The sequence below is a fragment of the Artemia franciscana genome, chromosome 2, assembly GCF_032884065.1.
Source record: "Artemia franciscana chromosome 2, ASM3288406v1, whole genome shotgun sequence".
Classification (NCBI taxonomy): Eukaryota; Metazoa; Arthropoda; class Branchiopoda; order Anostraca; family Artemiidae; genus Artemia; species Artemia franciscana.
In genome coordinates, this window is record NC_088864.1 from 61,793,251 (window position 1) to 61,816,987 (window position 23,737).

General features: G+C 33.3%; 1 protein-coding gene across 1 annotated transcript; it reads left to right on the forward strand.

The window, feature by feature from the left end:
• The first annotated feature begins 17,173 nt into the window (after positions 1 to 17,173).
• Positions 17,174 to 23,531, forward strand: LOC136043900 (pupal cuticle protein 20-like). The gene is made up of 3 exons (XM_065728926.1): positions 17,174 to 17,298; positions 20,550 to 20,662; positions 23,162 to 23,531. The coding sequence occupies exons 1-3, from the start codon at positions 17,287 to 17,289 to the stop codon at positions 23,412 to 23,414; spliced, it is 378 nt and encodes a 125-aa protein (XP_065584998.1). The 5' UTR covers positions 17,174 to 17,286; the 3' UTR covers positions 23,415 to 23,531.
• Positions 23,532 to 23,737: the final 206 nt, after the last annotated feature.

Consider the following 23,737-nt stretch of genomic DNA (forward strand, 5'->3'; position numbering starts at 1 on the left):
TTAATATCCTTAGTCGCTTCTGATTTGTTGCAGATACGCATTTTTTAGAAACCTGGCTGCACACAGTGGCTTTTAGTTTCAATCGAAATCCTCCTAAGCATTCCCAGAAAGTTTTAACTCAATACCCTGAGCCATTTTTTTAGGTAATGTAGGTATGCCTTTATGACAATATAGGTGCAAATGAACATCACATGGAAGTGAGACTTAATATCGAAGTCAAATGGAAGTTAAAAGTCAATTCATTAAAATTAACCATGCTTGAGATATTACTGATACACCCTTTTGAAAACCAGGATGCAAATATTGTATTTTGATCCAACTCAACATTTAACTCAAGGTTCTCTGAAGTTTCAACTTCATACCCTTAGCCGTTCCTGAGATATTGCATATACGCCATTTTGACAACCTGGCTAAACTTGAAAGCTTAGGCTAATACATAACTTTTCAAACAGTTCGTGGTAACGAACTGTGATAAGGAACGACCCGGCTCAATAGTAACCGAAACTCCAAAAAATGGAGTTTTGATACCAATAGTTGCATCAAAAGAATCGCATTTTAATGCTGATTTTAAATATATAAGTTTCATCAAGATCAATTATATCCATCAAAAGTTACGAGCCTGAGAAACTTCGCCTCATTTCAGAGAATAGGGGAAACACCCCCTAAGAGTCATACAACCTTAACGAAAATTACACCATCAGATTCAGCTTATCAGAGAACCTTTTTGTAGAAGTTTCAAGCTCCTATCTACAAAAATGGGGAATTTCGCATATTTTGACAGAAGACAGATCATGGATGCGTGTTTATTTGTTTTTGTTTTTTTCCCTAGGGGTGATCGTATCGACTGAGTGGTCCTAGAATGTCGCAAGAGGGCTCATTTTAACGGAAATTCAAAGTTCTAGTGCCCTTTTTAAGTGACCAAACATATTGAAGGGCACCTAGGCCCCCTCCCACGCTCATTCTTTCTCAAAAGTCATCGAATCAAAATTCTGAGATAGCCATTTTATTCACCATAGTCAAAAAACATAATAACTATGTCTTTAGAGACGACTTACTCCCCCGCAGTTCCCGTGGGAGGGCTGCAAGTTACAAACTTTGACCTGTGTTTACACATAGTAATGTTTACTAGGAAGTGTGCAGACGTTTTCAGAGGGATGTTTTTTGTTTAGGGGGAAGATTTGAGGGCGGGTTACGTGGGAGGATATTTCCATGGAGAAACTTGTCATAGGGAAAGAGAATTTCAATGAAGGGGGCGCAGGATTTTCTAGCATTATTTGAAAAAACAATGAAAATATAAATATGAAAAGTTTTTTCTACTGAAAGTAAGGAGCAGCATTAAAACTTAAAACGAACAAAAATTATTACGCATCTGAGGGGTTTACCTCCTCGTTATACCTTACTCTTTACGCTAAAGTATTTTTAGTAATTTCAACTATTTATTCTATGACCTTTGTGATTGAGATCTCATTCTTAAGGAATTGGGACAAAATTTAAGCTTTAGGGTAAAAAGCGAGGTAGCAACGAGGGCTGAACCCCCTCATACACGCAATATAAACATACGAATATAAAAGTTCGTTACGTAAATTAATTCGTAAGTTACGTATATTTTTTACCAGTGAAAACGTTTGTAAAAAATTAAAAGTTATTGTGCCTTTTTTAAGTAATCAAAAAATTGGAGGGCAACTAGGCCTCCTCCCTCGCTCCTTTTTTCTCAAAATCTTTTTTTTAATTGCAAGTAATTAATATGCAAATTTTGTTTTAATTATTTATGTGCGGAGAGCCAAGATCAAAACATGCATTAATTCAAAAACGTCCAGAAATTAAATAAGAAAAACAAGTTGTTTTAAATGAAAGTAAGGAGCAACATTAAAACTTAAAACGAACAAAACTTACTCTGTATATGAAAGGGGCCTTTTCTCCTCAACACCCCGCTCTTTACGCCAAAGTTCCTTACTGTTTTAAAAATAGAGTTAAGAGAAAGAGTCAAACTTTAGCATAAAGAGCTGGGCGTTGAGGAGGAAAAGCCCCTTTCATATACGGAGTAATTTCTGTTCGTTCTAAGTTTTAATGTTGATCCTTATTTTCATTTAAAAAAACTGTTTTTTTATATTTAATTAATAATACTAAATCGATTGGCTTCCTTGGTATATTCATTCGATGGCTTTTTGGTGCACTTAGGACCATAATTGTCGTTTTACGACAGAAAACCATACCTGCTGCTTCACAATTTTTTTGCTACTTAAATAGGTCAGTAGAACTTCCAGTTTTCTTTTTACTGAGCCTTCTCCCGATGTTCTAAAGTGATTTTATCGATCATCCTTAAATTTAGTTAAAATTTTCAGGGCATGTTGAACGGATGTAAAATTAAATCAAACGATATCAAATTAATGAGTTTAGTCGAAAGGGTGCATCCGCAATGTCTCAGAGAACCCTAATGGTATTGAGCTGAAGCTTTTAGGCAGGACCATATCCAGGATTGTTGGTCGGGGGTTCGCTTTTCTTTAGGGGGTTTAAAAATGACTTTTAAAATACATCAAAATTTATATGAATTTTTGTAAAGTTTTTATAAGTCGACAAACATTTTTTTTTTGGGGGGGGGGGGGTCAAACTCTCTAGCCCCATTCACCAGGAAACTGTCTTGCTTTCAGGACTTATTGAGGGGGACGATGAACATTATCAAAAGACGTTAAGTGGATTCAGGATGTCGAAAGGTCATATATGCAGTATCTCAGGAATGTCTGATGGTACTAAGCTGGAAGTTGTAGTTTGTGTAGAAAGAATCTTGAGTTAAATCAAAAGAAATCATAAGCATTAGTTGTTTTCGAAATCGTATCTGTAGTGTATAAAAAAACCTAAGGACATCAATTTTAAATTTTCAGGGAATTTTGAACTAAACCAATTGTCACTAGTTGCATTCAGGTTGTCAGAACGGTACGAATGCAACATCTAAGGAAAGACTAAAGGTATTTAGTTGAAACGTTCAGCCAAGGGCGTATCTGCGATATATAAGGAGTGGCAATATCAAGTTGAAGATCCCAGAGAATGCGGAGGGTATTGTTGAACTAAATCAAAAGACGATAAATGCACACCAGTTGTCAAAAAGGCGTATCAGCAAAATATTAGGAACAGCAAATGACATCAAGTTTCAACTTTTAGGGAATGTTGAGGGGAATGTTGAAATATATCAAAAGACACTATGTGCACCATAAAGGTGAAACGGATGTATTTGCATTTTCTCAGGAACGGCTATAGGCATTACGGTGAATATTCAAGAGATTATTTGGAGATATACTGAGCTAAATAAAATGACATAGTTTACCTCTAGGTTGTCAAAAGGACGTATAGGTAATATATTAGGAACAACTAAGGGTATTGAGTTGAAACTCCCAGGGAATACTGGGGAAAGTTGTTGGCCTAAATCAAAAGACGCTACATGCTTTCAAATGGTATAAAGGACACATCTGAAATATTTCAGAAACAGCTAAGGATATTAGGATATAGTTTTCAGGGCATTTAAAGAGGGATTTGAACAAAAACAAAATATCCTGTGCTGATATGGGTTGTCAAAAGACTGTATTCATAATATATCTGGAATGTCTAGGAGTATCATATTGAAATTTTCAAGAAATATTGTGGGGGTTGTTGAACTAAATCAAAACTTAAAATGTGCATTCAGATTGTCAAACGGTTGTATCTATATAATTTCATGGCTAAGGGTATTAAGTTGAAATTTTCAGGGAATGCTGAAGGGATGTAAAACTACATCAAAAGAGACTATGTGTATTTATGTTGTAAAAAAGGTGTAGCTGCAATATCTCAGTTTGTTAAGAGTATAAATTAACGGCTTGAAGGACCCATTTAATTATTCGGGTGAATATTAGACGAGGAGATCAATCAGATTTTTAGTTTTGGATTTGGGGGAGCAAGAAAATGTAGTTATACTAATTCTTGATTTTAAGGAAATCTCAATCAGAGACAATTATTTTTACATTGATTCTCAGCTTCCCATTTTTATTTTTTAAATAACAAGTCAGAACTTTTTTTTTCATGTATTTATGTAAACGAAAAAGCAGTCACGACAAGATGCAAGACAATAAAACTCACATAAAAGAATGGTCAATCAATATTGGTCTGTACTCAAGGCTGTAACATGATGGTTGACAGGATGGCTTTGGCTCTATAGAAGGCCAAAAACTATTAAGAATTCAATTTAGTGATTTAAATATTATTCCCCCTACTATCCGTCCAAACTTCTTCAGCACAGCTATTATTAAAATTTGTTTCGATCTTCAGTCCAAATTACAAAGAGCAATCCAATATCTTGATTCTTCCAGAGGAAAACCCCCCAACAAATATTTGGGTATATTCCAATTATTAGCCTTTCCCCAATAAACAGTATTCACAGAAACAGAGAGAAATCAATCTAAAAAATGTTGTTGACAAACGAAGTCTTTCAAAAAAAAATTTAAAGAACTACAATAAGCCAAAGAAGAGCACAAATAAACTTTAAAAAAATTCAAGCTAAGAGGAATAGCTACTGTTAGTAAATAAATAATACCCGACACAAACAGGAATCACAATGAATAATCAAGTCAAACTAAAAATTAATAGAAATTTGTTTTATTCAACCTGCACACACATAGTACTTTTTAATTTTCTTCAACACCCCCTGGCTAACGTCCTAAGCTTTCTCAAGACCAAAGTGTCATCCGTGCCAGAAAAAAAGAACATTTTGAATACTTTTCCTTTTATCAAACAGTTCGTGGTAACGAACTGCAGTAAGGAGCGACCTGGCTAAATAGTAACCAAAACTCTAAAAAAGGGAATTTTGATACCAATAGCTACATCAAAAGAATCGCATTTTAATGCTGATTTTAAATGTATAAGTTTCATCAAATTTTAGTCTTACCCATCAAAAGTTACGAGCCTGAGAAAATTTGCCTAACGAAAATCACCCCATCAGATTCAGCGTATCAGAGAACCCTATTGTAGAAGTTTCAAGTTCCTATCTACAAAAATGTGGAATTTTGTATTTTTTGACAGAAGGCAGATCACGGATGCGTGTTTATTTGTTTGTTTTTGTTTTTTTCCCAGGGGTGATAGTATCGACCCAATGGTCCCAGAATGTTGCGATAGGGCTCATTCTAACGGAAATGAAAAGTTCTAGTGCCCTTTTTAAGAAAGGCACTGCTCTTAACATTGGCACTGCTCTAGGGGCTACTTCCTCATCAACGCCCCACTCTTTACGCTAAAGTTTTTTACTGTTTTAAAAGGTAAAGTTGAGAGAAAGAGTCAAACTTTAGCGTAAAGAGCGGGGCGTTGATGAGGAAGCAGCCCCTTTCATATACGAAGTAATTTCTGTTCGTTTTAAGTTTTAATGTCGCTCCTTACTTTCAGTTAAAAAAAACTTGTATTTTTATTTAGTTTCTGAACGTTTTTGAATTAATGCACATTTGATTTTGGCTCTCCGCACATAAATAATTAAATGAAATTTGCAAATTAGTTTTTTTTTCTTGGCGAAGAGGCTTTCGCTTAGTTTTGATCAGACAATTTTGATAAAAAGGGGTGGGGGAGGAGGCCTAGTTGCCCTCCAATTTTTCGGTTACATATAAAGGCAACTAGAATTTCTAATTTTTTAATGAACGTTTTTATTAGTAAAAAATATACGTAACTTAAGAATTAACTTACGTAACGAAATTCTATATTCATATAATTTTATTATGTATATGAGGGGTTTGTCTCGTCGTTAATACCTCGCTCTTTATACGAAAGCTTAAATTTTGTCACAATTCTTTAAGAATGACCCCTGAATCAAAAAGATCGTAGAATAAACAGTTGAAATTACTAAAAATACTTTAGCATAAAGAACGAGGTATTGAGAAGGAGAAGAACCCCTCATATGCGAAATAATCTCTGTTCGTTTTCAGTTTTAATGCTTCTCCTTACTTTCAGTTGAAAAAACTTTTTCATATTTATTTTCAATTGTTTTTTTTTTTATAATAATGCTATAAAATCCTGCGCCACCTTCATTGAATTTCTCTTCCACTATTACAAATTCCTCCAAGGAAAGATCCTCGAATGTAGGCCCCTCCCCTCAACCCCTCCCCACAACAAAAAAAAGCATGAAAACGTATGTACACTTCCAAATAACCATCACTGTATGTAAACACTGGTCAAAGTTTGTAACTTGCGGCCCGTCCCCCGGGGACTGTGGGGGAGTAAGTCATCCCCAAAGACATTGTTATTATGCTTCTCGACTATGCTGAGCAAAATGGCTATCTCAAAATTTAGATCTGTTAAATTTGGGAAAATAATGAGCGTGGGAGGGGGCCTAGTGCCCTCCATTTTTTTGGTCACTTAAAAAGGGCACTAGAACTTTTAATTTCCGTTAGAGTGAGCCCTCTTGCGGACTACTACTAGGACTACTTGGTCAATACGATGACCCCTGGGAAAAAAAATTATGAACACGCACCCGTGATCGGCCTTCTGACAAATTAAATAAAAAAAACAAGTTTTTTCAACTGAAAGTAAGGAGCGACATTAAAACTTAAAACGAACAGAAATTACTTTGTATATGAAAGGGGCTGCTTCCTCATCAACGCCCCGCTCTTTACGCTAAGGTTTGACTCTTTCTCTCAACTCTTCTTTTTAAAACAGCAAAAAACTTTAGCGTAAAGAGCGGGGCGTTGATGAGGAAGCAGCCCCTTTCATATACGAAGTAATTTCTGTTCGTTTTAAGTTTTAATGTCGCTCCTTACTTTCAGTTGAAAAAACTTTTTTTTTATTTAATTTCTGAATGTTTTTGAATCAATGCATGTTTTGATTTTGGCTCTCCGCAGAGAAATAATTAAAACGAAATTTGCATTTTTGTTTTTTTTGGCTAAATGGCTTTCTCATAATTTTGATCGAATGATTTTGAGAAAAAAAATCGGGGGAGGAAGCCTAGTTGCCCTCCAATTTTTTGGTTAATAAAAAAGGCAACTAGAACTTTTAATTTTTTACGAATCTTTTTATTAGTAAAAGATATACGTAACTTATAAACTAGCTTACGTAAAGAATTTTTTATTCTCATGTTTTATTACACATATGAGAGGGTTCGCCCCCTCGTCAGTACCTCTCTCTTTACACTAAATCTTAAATCTTGGCCCAATTCATTAAGAAAAAGCCCTGAATCACAAAAGCCGTAAAATAAATAGTTGACATTACTAAAAATACTTTAGCGTAAAGAGCGAGGTATTAGGAGGAGATGAGCCTCTCATATGGGTAATAATTTCTATTCGTTTTAAGTTTTAATGCTGCTCCTTACTTCCAGCTGAAAAAAAACTTTTTCATACTTATTTTTTTATTGTTTTTTTTTTTAAATAATGCTAGTAAATCATGCGCTCCCTTCATGGAAATTTTCTTCCCCCATGACCAATTCCTCGATGGAAAGTTCCCCCAGTATATACCCCTGTTTTCAACCCCTCCCCCCAACCCAAAAATCTTCCTGAAAACACCTGTACACTTCCCAATAACCATTACTATATGTAAACACTGGTCAAAGTTTCTAACTTGTAGCCCCTCCCACGGTGACTGTGGAGGAGTAAATCGTCCCCAAAGACATAGTTATAAGGTTTATCGACTACTCTGAATAAAATGGCTATCTCAGAATTTTGATCCGTTGACTTTGGGAAAATAATTAGCTTGGGAGGGGGCGTAGGTGTCCTCCAATTTTTTTGATCACTTAAAAAGGGCACTAGAACTTTTCATTTCTGTTAGAATGAGCCCTCTCGCAACATTCTAGGACAACTGGGTCGATACGATCACCCCTGGGAAAAAAACAAAAGAAAAAAAAAACAAAAAAAAAACAAACAAATAAACACGCATCCGTGATCTGCCTTCTGGCAAAAAATACAAAATTCCACATTTTTGTAGATAGGAGCTTGAAACTTCTACAGTAGGGTTCTCTGATTCGCTGAATCTGATGGTGTAATTTTCGTTAAGATCCTATGACTTTTAGGGGGTGTTCCCCCCTATTTTCTAAAATAATACAAATTTTCTCAGGCTCGTAACTTTTGGTGCGTAAGACTAAACTTGATGAAACTATATATTTAAAATCAGCATTAAAATGCGATTCTTTTGATGTAGCTATATGTATCAAAATTCCATTTTTTAGAGTTTTGGTTTCTATTGAGCCGGGTCGCTCCTTACTACAATTCGTTACCACGAACTGTTTGAAAATATGAAGTTCCACTGTTTTGGAGATAGGATCGTGAAACTTCTGCAGAAGGGTTCTCCGATACGCTGAATGTGATGATGTGATTTTTGTTAAGATTCTATGACTTTTAGGAACTTTTTATGACTTTTAGGGAAATGAGGCAAATTTTCTCAGGCTCTTAACTTTTGACGAGTAAGACTAAATTTGATGACACTTATATATTTAAAATCAGTATGAAAGTCCGATTCTTTTAATGCATCTCTTACTATCAAACTTCCGTTTTTTAGAGTTTTGTTTACTATTGAGCCGTGTCGCTCTTTACTAGAGTTCGTTACCACGAACTGTTTGATAAAGCTAATATTTCTTTTCAGTAAAGTGGTTACAGTGAATATAACAAACAGGGACAATGCGCTTTATTTAAGTTGACCCAGTCTATGTATGCTTTTTATTTATGCAGTGGTTGCAAATCTGAGATGCAACTGCTTTCAAGTTTTACGATGTGTTCAGATTAGAAATTCTAGGTAAACTCGTGCCCAGGAACTGATTGATGATGTGGATCAAAAATAAAAGCCAATGACTCATATTTGTGAGGATTATAAATAAGACGAAAATCTAAGCCCAGTTTTGATTGTGTGAATCAAGAACGTTTTCAAAAGTCTTTGTTGATTAAATTAAATTTATCGGATAGTAACCAATATTTTTGATTCGTCACGATTATAAATTTAAAAAAAATCAATAGAAACGAAGAGTGAAGTTGAAATTTAAAACGAACAAAAATTATTGCTTTATAGCTATTTAACAAGTATACATTACTTTGTATTATGTTGCTTTGTATTTACTATATTTTACTGTTTACTATTCACTGTTTACTATATATTTTACTATTTACTATATTTATTGTATTTACTATATTTACTATGTTTACTTTGTATTTGTATATATTAAATATATTACTTTGTTTCTTGGGTAAAGTTTGGCCTGCGAGTTCTTTTGGGTAACCGACTGACTGTCCACATTTTAAGCAGTAGGCTGTACGAAAAGTGTGGTTCAATCTCGCTTTCTAGGGCTATAATAACAAAAAGGTTGAAATAGCTAGGGTACGTTCTGCGGATGAAGGATGACAGAATGCCGAAGATTGTTCTGTTCGGCCAGCCGTCTATGGCTGAACAGAAAGCAGGTCGAAAACGGAAAGGGAAATGGGAATTTCCTAAGAGGGTGTAAAGAGGGGTGCTTTAAATAGACTGGGATGGAGGAGGAGCGTGCGCAGCTGTATTAGCCTCTGACAGCTTGGTGTTGCAGTGAGTTGTTGTTAGCAGTAGCAATAGTATTAGCAGTTTTCAGTACAAGTGTGTTTTTAAAAATTTTACTTATATTTGGGAATATCATGAGTTTGTTTATTTGTTCAGTTTTAAAGATACTATTGCAGCTGCTACGATGCAACCATTTTTATTCGTTTTAAGTTTCACCTTCGCTCTTTGCTTTCAGCAGAAAAAAAGTATGTTTTTTAAAATTAATAATTGTGATAAATTAAAAGAATATCCCACTAAGGACATTTCCATAGTACATACTGGAAACTATGCTGCGGAAATAAAAAGGGGGAAAAACGCAGCTCCCTCAATAGCTAAACTATAAAGGACCCGGCCAAAGTTTGACGCTGAATAGACCGCTTCATGACACAGGTCTGTACCTATTGTCAGCAGAAATAATATGGCAGATAAATTTTTCACAATGAAAAGTCATTAACATTTTTTGTGTTTGTTGAAGTTACCAGTTAGTTCGATACTGCGAATTAAGGGTCGGTGGTTTTGGATTGTCACAAATTTTTAGTTATCAAGGTCTCTTTGGGAAGTAGGTTATAGAAAAAAATAACTCTAGGAAATTATGTCATTGAAAATTTAAAATAACTCTGTGTTTCTACAATTTTATGAATTATTTTAAAATAATTCCAAAAAAAGAATGTTTTCTAACATTGTTTCAGCCACACTCAAACCTAAGACGAGAATAAATTTTCATGTAATAATCAAACAGTTTGTGGTAGAGCTATAACTAAGGAGCGACTGGGCCAAATAGTAGTCAAAACTCTAATAAACAGAGTTTCGATAACAATGGATATATCAAAAGAATTCACTTTTTATTCTGATTCCAAATATATAAAATTCATTGAGTTTAATGTTTCAAATTAAATGTTACGAGACTGAAAAAATATGTCTAGTTTTTGAAAAAGGGGGGAATATCCCCAAAAACTCAAAGAATCTTATTGAAAATTCCACCATCAGATTCAACGTATCACAGCAGTCTACCGTAGTGTTTTCAAGCTCCCTTCTTTAAAACTATGGAAAAATGTATTTTTGTGGCAGAAAAAAGTCATGGATGCGTTTGTTTGATTTTATTTTTCTGTTCTTCTCTAGGGGGATTTATCGAACCAGTAGTCCTAGAATATTGGGAGAGGGCTCATTTGAAGGAAAATTTAAAGCTCTAATGCTCTTTTTAAGCAACCGAAAAATTGAAGTAAACTTGCCTCCCTCTAACGCTCTTTTTTCCCCAAAGTTATCTAATCAAAATTTTGAGACTGCCATTTTGTTCAGTATAGTTGAAAGGTCCAATAACTGTGTCTTTGAGATATCATGACCCCCAGAGCCTCTGGAGGAAGAGGTTCAAGTTACGAGATTTCTCCGTTGTTTGCGTATAGCATTTGTTATTAGGAAGTACACCATCATTTTTCAGGGAGGGAAGATTTTCCGGGTATGGATTTTCTACTGGGATAATTTTACATTGGGATGGAAGTTTCTGGGGGTGATCTTTCCAAGGAAAATTTTGCACACGAAGAGTTTACCAGAATTTTTAATTTCCATTCAAATGAACTCTCTCCCAATCTTTTAGGACTGCTGGTTCGATAAAATCACCCTTCAAAAGAACAGGAAAAAAAAATCAAACAAATAAACACGCAAAAATTACAATTTTCAACAGTTTTAAAGGTGGGACCTTGAACGCTCTACAGTCGATTGCTGTGATACGTTAAATCTGATGGTGCAATTTTCACAAAGATTTCTTGACTTTTTGGGGATGTTCCTCCCTTTTTAAAAAAATACATTTTTTTTAGAACGACTCCTGAAACACAAAGACCATTTAATTAAAGTAGGACACTTTTTTTAAAAGCGCTAAAAAAAATTTAGAAGCGCTAAAAAAATTTAAAAGTGCTAAAAAAAACTTTAGTATGAAAAGAGGGTATTGAGGAGGGGGTAGACCCACCCCTCAGTCACTCAAGTATTGAACGACTTGGCTCAACAATAACCGTAACTTTTAAAAAGCATAATTTTGATATCAATAGATACATCAAAAGAATTGGCTTATTACGCTGATTCTAAATCTATAAAGTTCATCAAGATTAATGCTGCCCAACAAAAGCTACGAGCCTGCTAAACTGTGCCTGATTTCAAAAAAAGAGGGACAAATACCCCAAAATTCAAGGAATCATAATGAAAATCATATCGTCAGGTTCAGCGTATTAGAAAATCCTACTGTAGAAGCGTCAAACTTCAATATACAAAAATATGAAATTTTGCTCTTTTTTTTCTTTTTTTTTTTCAGCAAGAATAATGATCATGGATGCGTTTTGTTTCCTGACTGTATTGAACTAATGATCCTAGAATATTGGGAGGAATTGTTTTCGAATGGATATTAAAAGTTCTAGCGACCAAAGAGATTTTTAATTTCCTTTTTGAGTGACCAACAAGATCGGAGGGGTAACTAGCCCCCCTTCTACGCTCCTTTTTCCCTGAAAGTTGTCAGATCAAAGTTTTTGATAACAATTTTGTTTAGTATACTTGAAAGATTAAATAATTATGCCTTTAGAGGTGACCTGACCCCACAACCCGTGGGGAAAGGCCTGTAAGTTATGAAATGAGCCTATTATTTGCGTATACTATTCGTTATACAGGCATATTTTTTTTTGGGGGGGGGGTTCGCTTTGGGTTGGTTTCCACGAGAAAAATTTTCCGTGGGGAGGGAAATTCCCTGAGCTGAACTTTCCAGCAGAAATAATACACTAGAGGGATCTGTCAGAATTCCTTCGTGAAATCCTTTTGATTTGTCTTATTTTCTCTTTGCCAACTAAATTTTGCAGTTTGAGATGTTCCGGGGGAATTGTCCAAGGAAAATTTTCAGCAGGTTTGGATATCTAGGAAAAAATTCCACAGAAAGGAAAATTTCTGGAGTAACCGGAAAAACGACAGAAATTTAAGTCTATTTAAAATGAAAGAATGCTAAGGAGAATTTTTCAGGATGAATTGTCCAAAAGAAATATTACGGGGCGAGGGATTTTCAGCGAGGATGGAATTGTCCGGATAGAATCTTACAGGGGGGAAGGCTTATTTTAAGTGGGATGAACTTTCTATGGAAGAATTTTCTGTGAGGAGAGGGAATTTTGTATGAAAAGCTGGCTAGATTTACCGGCGTACTTAAAAAACGATCAGAAAGTAGGCATAAAAAAAAAAAAAATTGTCAACTGTAAGTTAGGAGCGACACTAAAACTCAAAATGAACAAAAATCATCCTGTATATGAAGGGACTGCTCTCCCCCTCAACACCTTGCTCTTTACGCTAAGGTTTAACCTTTTATCTTATTTTCTTAAGAACGACTCCTAAAACACAAAGGCCATTTAATTAGAATAGGAAGCTTTTTTAAAAGTGCTCAATAACTTTAGCATGAAGAGCAAGGTATCAAGGAGGGGGGAAAACCCCTTACATACAGAACAATTTATGTTCTTTTTGTGTTTTAAAGTTGCTCCTTACCTACAGTTGAAAAAACTTGTTTTTTGGTTTATTCAAACTTAAAGCGAACAGAAATTACCATCACGAATAAGTAAGGCCAAAAACAAGCAGAAATTGAAATTATAAAACATACAGAAAATAAATAAATAAACAGTCATTTTAAACATGAGGCGAACAGAAATTACCACAAACAGAATTACAGTCACCAATTTGTTTTTAAAACGAGAACGTCATTTGCGCTTAAGTAAAAGCGGCTTATATTTCGAGCAGTGAATTTTCATTTATCATGACATCAATAACAGCATTAATATATATATATATATATATATATATATATATATATATATATATATATATATATATACATATATATATATATATATATATATATATATATATATATATATATACTAGCTGTTGGGGTGGCGCTTCGCGCCACCCCAACACCTAGTTGGTGGGGGCGCTTCGCGCCCCCCCCCAAGCCCCCCCGCGCGCGTAAGTCGTTACGCGCCATAATAGTTACGCGCCATTGTAGTTGTGTCCCTATGTCCCACCTGTGAATATAGATATATATATATATATATGGTTTTAACTACGTAAAACTTGCGAATATACAACATTCTTTGCTGTCCCATTGTCTTTGCATATAAATAGATTGTCAGGTTATCCCCCTGTTTCCCCCGGTGTCCCCGTTGTAGTTGTGTCCCTGTGTCCCGGTCGTCATTTATATTCCCTGTGTCCCGGGTCCCGGTCATCATTTGTATCCCGGTGTCCCGGTCTGTATATACATTCGTTTTTTAGTTTTGTTTTTCTCCTTTATTTTTTTCCTTTTTTTTCTTTTTTAGCTTATTTAGATTTTTAGATTTTTTAGTTTTTTTTATTAGTTTTTAGTTTTTATTTCTTTTTAGTTTTTTTGTCCCGGTCGTCATTTATATCCCCCTGTTTCCCCCGGTGTCCCCGTTGTAGTTGTGTCCCTGTGTCCCGGTCGTTATTTATATTCCCTGTGTCCCGGTCGTCATTTGTATCCCGGTGTACCGGTCTGTATATACATTCGTTTTTTAGTTTTGTTTTTCTCCTTTATTTTTTTCCTTTTTTTTTCTTTTTTAGTTTATTTAGATTTTTAGATTTTTTAGTTTTTTTATTAGTTTTTAGTTTTTTTTTTCTTTTTAGTTTTTTTGTAGTTTTTACCTTCTTTTTAGTTTTGTTAATTTTTTTTTTTACTTGTGTCCTGGTCGTCATTTATACTCCCTGTGTCCCGGTGCTTTGTTGATTGCTAATCGAACATTCCTTTTGTCCTGGTCGCTTTCTCTTTGAGTGTCGTCATTTATTTTTTTCTTTTTTAGTTCTTTTAGTTTTTACCTTTTTTAGTTTTTTTTTAGTTTTTAGTTTTTTTAGTTTTTTACCTTTTTTTAGTTTTTTTAGTTTTTTAGCTTTTTTATTTTTTTTATTAGTTTTTAGTTTTTTTGTAGTTTTTGCCTTTTTTTTTAGTTTTTTGTCCTGGTCGCTTTCTCTTTGAGTGTCGTCATTTATTAGTTTTTTTCCTTTTTTTTTTAGTTTTTTATTGGTTTTTACCTTTATTTTAGCTTATTTTTCAGTTTTTTCCTTTTTTTTAGTTTTTTTTTATTTTTTAGTTTTTTTAGTTTTTTACCTTTTTTTAGTTTTTTTAGTTTTTTAGTTTTTTAGCTTTTTTACTTTTTTTATTAGTTTTTAGTTTTTTTTTGTAGTTTTTGCCTTTTTTTAGTTTTTTCAGTTTTTTTTTAGTTTTTTATTGGTTTTTACCTTTATAGTTTTTTTAGTTTTTTAGCTTTTTTATTTTTTTTATTAGTTTTTAGTTTTTTTTTGTAGTTTTTGCCTTTTTTTAGTTTTTTCAGTTTTGACGTCACCTAATCCAGTTTTTTCAGGTGACGTCACCTGACACATCCATCCACACATCCATCCACACATCCACAGACAGACAACTTATTTTTATATATATAGATATATATATATATATATGTATATATATATATATATATATATATATATATATACATATATACATATATATATATATATATATATATATATATATATATATATATATATATATATATATATATATATATATATATATATATATATATATATATATATATATATATATATATATATATATATATATTATATATATATATATATATATATATATATATATATACATATATATATATATATATATATATATATATATATATATATATATATATATATATATATATATATATATATATATATATATATATATATATATATATATATATATATATACTAGCTGTTGGAGTGGCGCTTCGCCCCTGCCCCAAGCCCCCCGCGCGCGTAAGTCGTTACGTGCCATATTAGTTACGCGCCATTGTAGTTGTGTCCCTGTGTCCCACCTGTGAATATAGAAAGATATATATATATATATATATATATATATATATATATATATATATATATATATATATATATATATATATATATATATATATGTTTTTAACTACGTAAAACTTGCGAATATACAACATTCTTCGATGTCCCATTGTCTGTGCATATAAATAGATTGTCAGGTTTACCGACTCTTGAACATGCAACATAAAATTGTCCATGGGAAAAACAATCCGTATTCAGATCTATACCTGATTATTCTAGTGATTGCCCTTGAGCTTTACTGATGGTGATTGCTAATCGAACATTCCCTGTGTCCCCGTCGTCATTTATATATCCCCCTGTGCCCCCGGCATCCCACTTGTAGTTGTGTCCCTGTGTCCCGGTCGTCATTTATATTCCCAGTATCCCGGTTGTCATTTATGTCCCAGTGTCCCAGTCTGTAATTTCTCTTTGAGCGTCCTGGTCGTCATTTATATTCCCTGTGTCCCGGTGTCCCGGTCGTCATTTGTGTCCCGGTGTCCCGGTCTGTAATTTATCTTTGAGTGTCCCGGTCGTCATTTATATTTCCCGGTCGTTATTTGTGTCCCAGTGTCCCAGTCTGTAATTTCTCTTTGAGTGTCCCGGTCGTCATTTATATTCCCTGTGTCCCGGTTTTTAGTTTTCTTTTTCTCCTTTATTTTTCAGTTTTTTCCTTTTTTTAGTTTTTTTTCTTTTTCAGTTTTTAGTTTTTTTAGTTTTTTTTATTAGTTTTTAGTTTTTTTTCTTTTTAGTTTTTTTTGTAGTTTTTACCTTTTTTTAGTTTTCTTAGTTTTTTTTCTTTTTTAGTTTTTAGTTTTTACCTTTTTTTTTATTTTTTTTAGGTTTTTAGCTTTTTTAGTTTTTTTAGTATTTTCTCCTTAGTTTTTTTTGTAGTTTTTACCTTTTTTAGTTTTTTTTTTCTTCTTTTGTATTAATGCTAAAGCCAAGGTTCGGACCTGGAACCTCTCGGACCTGGAACCTGGAACATAACGCTTTACCAACTCAGCTACTTCGGCTTGAATACATTCGTTTTTGAATTGGTATATGATGAAATAATTCAGAAGTCTTATAATGACGTCACTCCACAGACAGACAGACAGACAACTTATTTTTATATATATAGGTATATATATATATATATATATATATATATATATATATATATATATATATATATATTATATATATATATATATATATATATATATATATATATATATATATATATATATATATATATATATATATATATATATATATATATAGGGAACACCATGTCATTACACGTTGTGATCCGAGATGTACACCAGATGGGGAAAAGCAGGCTTGACCTCGGAGTGACATTGACGTTTTGTCTAAAATTTTACGTCTTATGAACAGTGTGGATTACATTTTTCAATATATCGGCATAAAAGAAATCAAAACAAAATTATCATAATTCATAATAATCAAGATTACTAGAAACTACCAATGAAAATTTATTGAATTCTTAATAATAATTTCTGGAAGTTTTCATAATTTACCCCTCCCCCTCCTTTATAAAACGTATGTAAATTTTATTTTCCAGAGGATTAATGCCGCCCTCCTCAGAACCTGTGGGATCCCTGGTAAGGATTCTAACGCATCTTTCCCTATATATGAAGCGGCAGGATATTTTGTTTTACCACCGTTGTCTGTATCAATACCGTTCAGATTTCTGCTTTATCATCATCATTATTATGCACACAAAATACCGCAAAACTGATGCTGCAATTTTTGCCTTATTTGACATTCACTAATGTCAAGATGCATCTTCTAAGAAGCAATTAACCTTGGAACAGGAGCAGCTTACATTTCAGCTATATAAGCTGAATCAACTAGGATAGAATTGTCAGTACAACACTTGCCATAAAGATGAAAGTCCTTGTAAGTATATTATGATTTTCAGTCTTTCAAGTTTTATTATCTGTGAGGATTCTTTAATGTTGTCATTCTTTCAAGGTATTTCCAGATTTTCTTCGCTGTTTATTTTTTTGTTTTCTATCTTCTTTTTGTCTTTTCCTCAGATTTTTGCGTGCCCTTCCAAGCCTGTTGTCTTTCATGGCAGGCGAAAAGTGAATAGTGTTTGTTTTCTTCTTTGATAAATGTAAATCTCATAAAAAAAATTATCTGTACATAAAGACCTGCTATCTAGCTCCCTCCAAAACCGATTTTTTGGGGGGAATTCTTAAATGCGCAAATTCCCATATATTTGGTCAAAACCATGCTTAAAAATAGCGTTATTGTCAATCAGGCATGGTGACTTTTGGCCGAAAATATACTTTGGATAAAGGCAGAGGTGTCAATCCACAGAAATGTTGGGGGGACAAGAATCTTTTCATCTTTTTGTGAAGATATGAGAAAAGACAATTCCCAAAATGTTGGAGGAGGTAATTTTGTTCCATTCAACTAATTTCAATAAAAATGCCAAAAACAAAGGGATTTTCAAAATCTAGGGGGATTACCCCACAAGCCCCTTAATTAGTGCCCCTAGATGAAGGGTATAATCAACAGCCACAAGCATCAAGGGTAAGGCAGACACGAACCCTCTAAAATAATGTCAGTTTTATTGGCTTTACACAAATTTCAAAATTTTTAGTTCTTCGATGTATGTTTTTTTTACCTCCTCCCCTACTCCTCATTAATTTATATATAATTACCTGGGTCACCCCATAACCTTTGCCTGTGCAAAGTTTAATATTAACATTAATGCTTTTTTGTCTTAATTTTTACCTACAAGTGGTCAAAGGGGGGAGTGGGGGTGAAGGCAGGCCTGGGCTTTGGAAATATGAAAATAATTTCAGACCCTTTCTCTTCAAATAATCTGATGACTCTACTACCTAACTTTGCTTCACCTAGTCCTATTATTAAGCTTCACTCTAGTTTGTCTCTCTGTTTCTTCTTTTTTTTGCGAATCAGAAGCTTTTAGTCTATTTTTTTTACATCTATTCTGGCACTTCTCTTTGTCTTGTCTCACACTAAGCTGAAAGAAACTAACGACACAAACCAGTTCTATAATGCATCAATGAATGAACAACTTGAGTGGTAGGGCGTTTATTATACAAATACCATTTTAGTATTTAATATTTTTTATAGTATTATAAAGAATATGAGAAGATATTTGACAAAAATTTATTATAAAATTAACTTAGTAAAATACTATAATTTAGTAAAATATATTAAAAGTGCTAATTATTTCGGTACTTGTCCATTATTCAGAACACAGTTAAGAATTTTGGTCTGCGAGATCTGAAAAAAAAAACTGGTTTGGCTATCTGTATTCAGAGACAACTAGCTTAGACCCCGTGGAAAAACTACGTCGTTGGTATATTTTAATTAAATATTTAAAATATAGAGCTGGTATTTTGGTTAGGTATTTAATATAATGCATTCTGGAGAACCTGCTTCCATATTTTTCTGCTGTAGTTCCCATAATTATATTTTATTTTCATTCATATTTTATTTTCATTTAACATTTCCCTTTGCAATATAAAACATTGACGGGCATGTAACCACCCATCAATACCCATGCGTGGGAAAATGTAAATTAATTTGTACTCAGATTTTTTTTTCAATTGGAGGATTATAATCGCAATTTTAAAATGTGTAAAAAGTTTAGCTAATAAAAAACATTGGTTTATTGATAAAAATTTATCTTGGACGTTGTCCTTCGAAAATGTCATTTAGATTCCTGGCAAGTTTTGTGTTCTGTTGAAGATTACCAAAAAAAGGTGTTTATTGCATTAACTCCGTCAAACTTGAAACCAGTTATCAAGACTGGAACCAGTTTTGAAAACCAGTAAACGGAAACCAGAATATTAGTTACTCAGGAAGGATGATTTCAACCTGATTAACCTTTCATTCATGTTATCCTTCCCTGGCAAGAGTAAAACTATGAAATGTGGTAAAGGAACCCCATCCTCGCGTTGATCTAAAAAACTTATTTTAGTGGGGGGTTTTTTCTGATTAAACCATTTTGCATATTTCAGACGACTGGCCTATACATTCCTGGGGTTGCATTCCAGGTGTTAAATAAAAATTTAATTTTTCGTTCCTGGTGAGAGAAAATTAACATTTGGAACGACTGAGAATTTACTTTTTACAAAATATTAGTGAATACGGTTAACTTGCATCTTGTGTCTACCAACTTCAGCATAATTATCATCAAATTGGGAAAAACGGAGGCAAATGAACCATACAATGAGACTTAACGAATATCAAGACATTAAAATTCAAACTATTCATATTTTACTCATTACTCGTTAACATTACTCCTATTTTAATGATCATAATAATGTGTGCATAGGCATTAGTTAATAAACCGTTCCAGGTTTGCAGTGAATTTGCACTAAACTTGAAGTAAATACGAACTAAATTGCACCGGAAACACACTTTGGGTTTTATGCACCAGTTGTATCTGTTTCTTAAAAGTTAGTTTTTCTATATACCTTCCCCCATGCTTTATTGTGAGGTAACGGTAAAATAGACTCTCTCCCTCATTGTGGGGTTAGTGATCTAATACCCCTTACATAGGTTATGTACATTAGTTCAGGTATTGAGCCAAACTGTATTCACATGTTGATAAAAAAGCCAAGGTATATAAACAAACCGGGTTCTTCGTTGATTATAATGCCACATCTACAGGCTACTATAGAAGCAGAAGGCCTGGTCCCACCGATATCGTAAATTCTCTTTGTATTTATGCGTATTTTTTATTCGAATTATCAAATAACATTTGTTATGTTGTTGCTATCCCCCCCAAAAAATCCTTATTGCCCCCCCCCCCAAAATATATGTGTCTGGACATGAATTTAGTTTGTAAGGCTTATATAACAAACCAATTTGTTTCCAAGGTTTATTCCAGCCTAATACAACCTAATAAAGGGGCAAAGGCAAAAAGAATATTGGGAATATGAATTTCCATAAGAGAGATTAAAAAGAAATTTGATTAAAAGTGAAATTTGATAATTTCTGATAGCTTTAGCATTAAATAAGGCCACTGCTTATAGCCACTGGGACGGGACAGACAGCAGTGTTACAGATTCTTGACAATAGAAATTTATCTACTTAGTTTTGTATTTTAACCCGTCATTTTCAAATCCTGTCATTGTCATTGACTGTCATTGTGTTCCTTTTAGGTTGTTTTAGCTGCATTTCTAGCAATTACTTATGCCGCCCCTCAAGACGTAGCCCCTGTGCAAATTGTTGAACAGGAACAGGAAGTCAATGGTGACGGAAGCTATAGCTTTTCGTAAGTTTCATTTATTGTCAATATTTTTTTTTTATCCCTGCTTGTTTTTTTATTTTTATTTTTCATCCTTTCCACAGAGCAGGCTATTAAATAGGAATTATGTTTCGTTGGGGAGGGAGGGGGGTCAAAAAGGATTCCTTTTGATAATATAAATAAGAAGCGCCCACAAACTCGGAAAATTTTATAGTTTTTTGGGGGATGGACCATAAACCCCTTCCCTAAGGTCGATTCCGCCGTCGAGGGTTGGAAAATAAGCAACTAAACATTAATAATTTAAATTTAGGGCCATTAATATGGATTTTGTGCCCCTAGGCATCTAAAATCCCAGGGTATCTTATACAAATGTTATAATCGCACCTAAAAGTAGGAATATCTACCTTTGCTTTTAAATTACAACATTGCTAATAAAAGGACAAAAAAGACGGTACAAGAAAAAAAATAAAAAAATCGAATTTCTTACATAAATAAAATATTGCTAAATCAAAGTGAATTTTTGTTTGTTTGTGTATACTTTTATGAATGTATTTTCATAAATTCTAAGTTAAATTTACTTTTTGGGGTGAGGTATATTGTATTCTATAGTTATTGATTTGGAAACCGCTTTATTTTCAGGTGTATACACTGAATAGTTAATCTAAAATTATATTTAAGCTACAAAAATAGCTGTAAAACAAGTATAGTATCTCCCATATACGAATTAGGGTTATATGAAACAGTTACCGTATATATGCAAACAGGGTAAAGACCCTTGATAAAGACAGAAAAAGCTTAAAAACGGCAGCCCTCCAGAATTTTCAGAAAGTAGAATTAACCGTCCCAAAACCGTTTTTTTTTTCGCCAATTTTTCTAATAAATCATGTCGGTACTAGGATTTCAACCCCTTTAGAGAATGCACCCTTACGCAATCAACCTGATTACCCTATCTCCTTATTGGCATCATCCATTTGTGCCTTCTTTTCTTCATTCTTTTTATTTGTCTTAAATCCCCTTTGGCTGCTTATTTTGACATATGGGTGGATTTTTTCAAGGGGGAATAATTTGGGAGGGATTTACCTCGTGGGAAATGTTCTAGGGTGTGCTGCATCGAGGAGGTTTCTTTATTTTAGAATTGTAGGCTCCGTGTTTTGGGTATCTTATATTTTTTGAAAAATCTAAGAAATGATGGGAAGGGTTGTAAAGACGATATTAAAGAGAGTGTAGCCTAAGGACCTGCAGGTCTCCTTACATATTTTCCTCGATTTTAGACAAATTCTTAAGATGGAAAAAAGGACTTTTTTTTACAAAACATTTATCTTTGAAATCCGTATTTGACCGTCCAGGAGTTCAGTAAAGCAAAAACAAAACAAAAGTTATGGTTCCACTCCGACATGTACGCAGGAGTTTTCTCAGGAGGGGGAGGGAACAACAATGGAAAGAAAATTTGAATAAGATGTGCCTGGGAATTTTGTGAACTTTAGGATTTCAAGCAGGGGACAAGACCCAAGGCCCTTTCCCTGCGCAAGTGGAACCATGTAGGTTCCACTACATGGATTTCGAGTGAGAATCTTTCAATTTAAGCCGACCCCTCCAAAGTAATCATATTTAGCATTTATGTTTGTCAAAGTTGTGATCACGTTCAGGTTTCTGAAACCTGACTAGTCTTTCAAATGTTCTTTCGGGCCTGTTCTTACAGTCCTACCAAAGAAATCAGTGTCAGTATTTCTTGCTAAAAAAAAAGGGAAAAAAAGAAATGCTTCCGTGTGCCAAAAGAAAATTACTGCAAACAATTATTAGAGATTTTTGGCCACTAAATATAAAAACATAATTTTAAATCAAGTTATCTTCCACAATATAGAGGTGTATGCTTGCTGAATAAATTAGGATAAGATACTTAGAATTACTGGTAATTTAAACGACATTGAAAGAAACCTTCGACATCGCTGGTATATTAAGGGTATTTTTATTTTTATGCATATTTTTATATGGTTACTGAGGGTATTCACTAAAGAAACGTTTAGTTTTGTTTCTTCTGGTTAACTCTTCACTGTCAGTCGTCTCCGAACAGGGTGAGAGGAGGTCGTAAGGAAAGATTCAAGGAAAATTGGAACTTCTTGAGACAGTGTAAAGAAGGAGACTTAGAATTTATTTGGGTGGAGCAAGAGCGTGCGTAGCTGTGTTGACCCCAAACAATTTGGCATTGCAGTTAGTTGTTAGTAGCAGTAATTGCCTAGTAGCTTTATAGTTTAATAATTTATAATAAATAAAACACAGAAACTAATCCAAACCCAACCACAAGTTAATCTGCTGAAGGCAAAGCTGCTCTTCGTTTATTTTAAACTCTTCTGTTTCATGAGTTTTTTATATAGAATTTCTGCTATTAACATTAAATTTAGATTAAATTACTAAAATTAAAATTTAGTAAGACCAAAATTAAATTAAATCAAGTTTATAGTTACTTAATATTAACTAAGTTAAATTAGTTCAGAAATTTCATCCTGCCACTGAAACGTTTTATTATAGCTTCAAGACAGAAGATGGCGTTTCTCGTTCTGAGTCTGGCGTCATAAAACAACTCCCTGGTGATGAAGATGGTGAAGAAGGTGTTTCTCAGCAAGGCAGTTATTCTTACACCGCCCCTGATGGACAAGTTATCACCCTGACTTTTACTGCTGACGAAAACGGATTTAACCCCACAGGTGATCACCTTCCCACACCCCACCCTGAAATCCTCCGAGCGCTAGAACAGATCAGAGCATCAAGTCAGAAGAAATAAGCTCTGGTTTCATTTCATTCATGAAGTTTCATTTCATTCATGAAGTCTTTCTTTTTGTTAATAGTTTTAATTTGTGATTTTCTAGGATTTATATTGAATAAAATATATCATTTTTAAGTCTCTTTTAAATAATGTGAATAAAATATATATATATATAATAAAATATATATGAATATATATATATATATATATTATATATATATATATGAATATATATATATTATATATATATATATATATATATATATATATATATATATATATATATATATATATATATATATATATATGAATATATATTTATTATATATATAATAAAATAT

Bases quoted from the DNA above. Each gene is read 5' to 3' on its own strand.
- LOC136043900 (XM_065728926.1), top strand. The intron at 20,663-23,161 runs GTAAGTTTCATT...GTTTTATTATAG, and splicing joins GACGGAAGCTATAGCTTTTC to CTTCAAGACAGAAGATGGCG.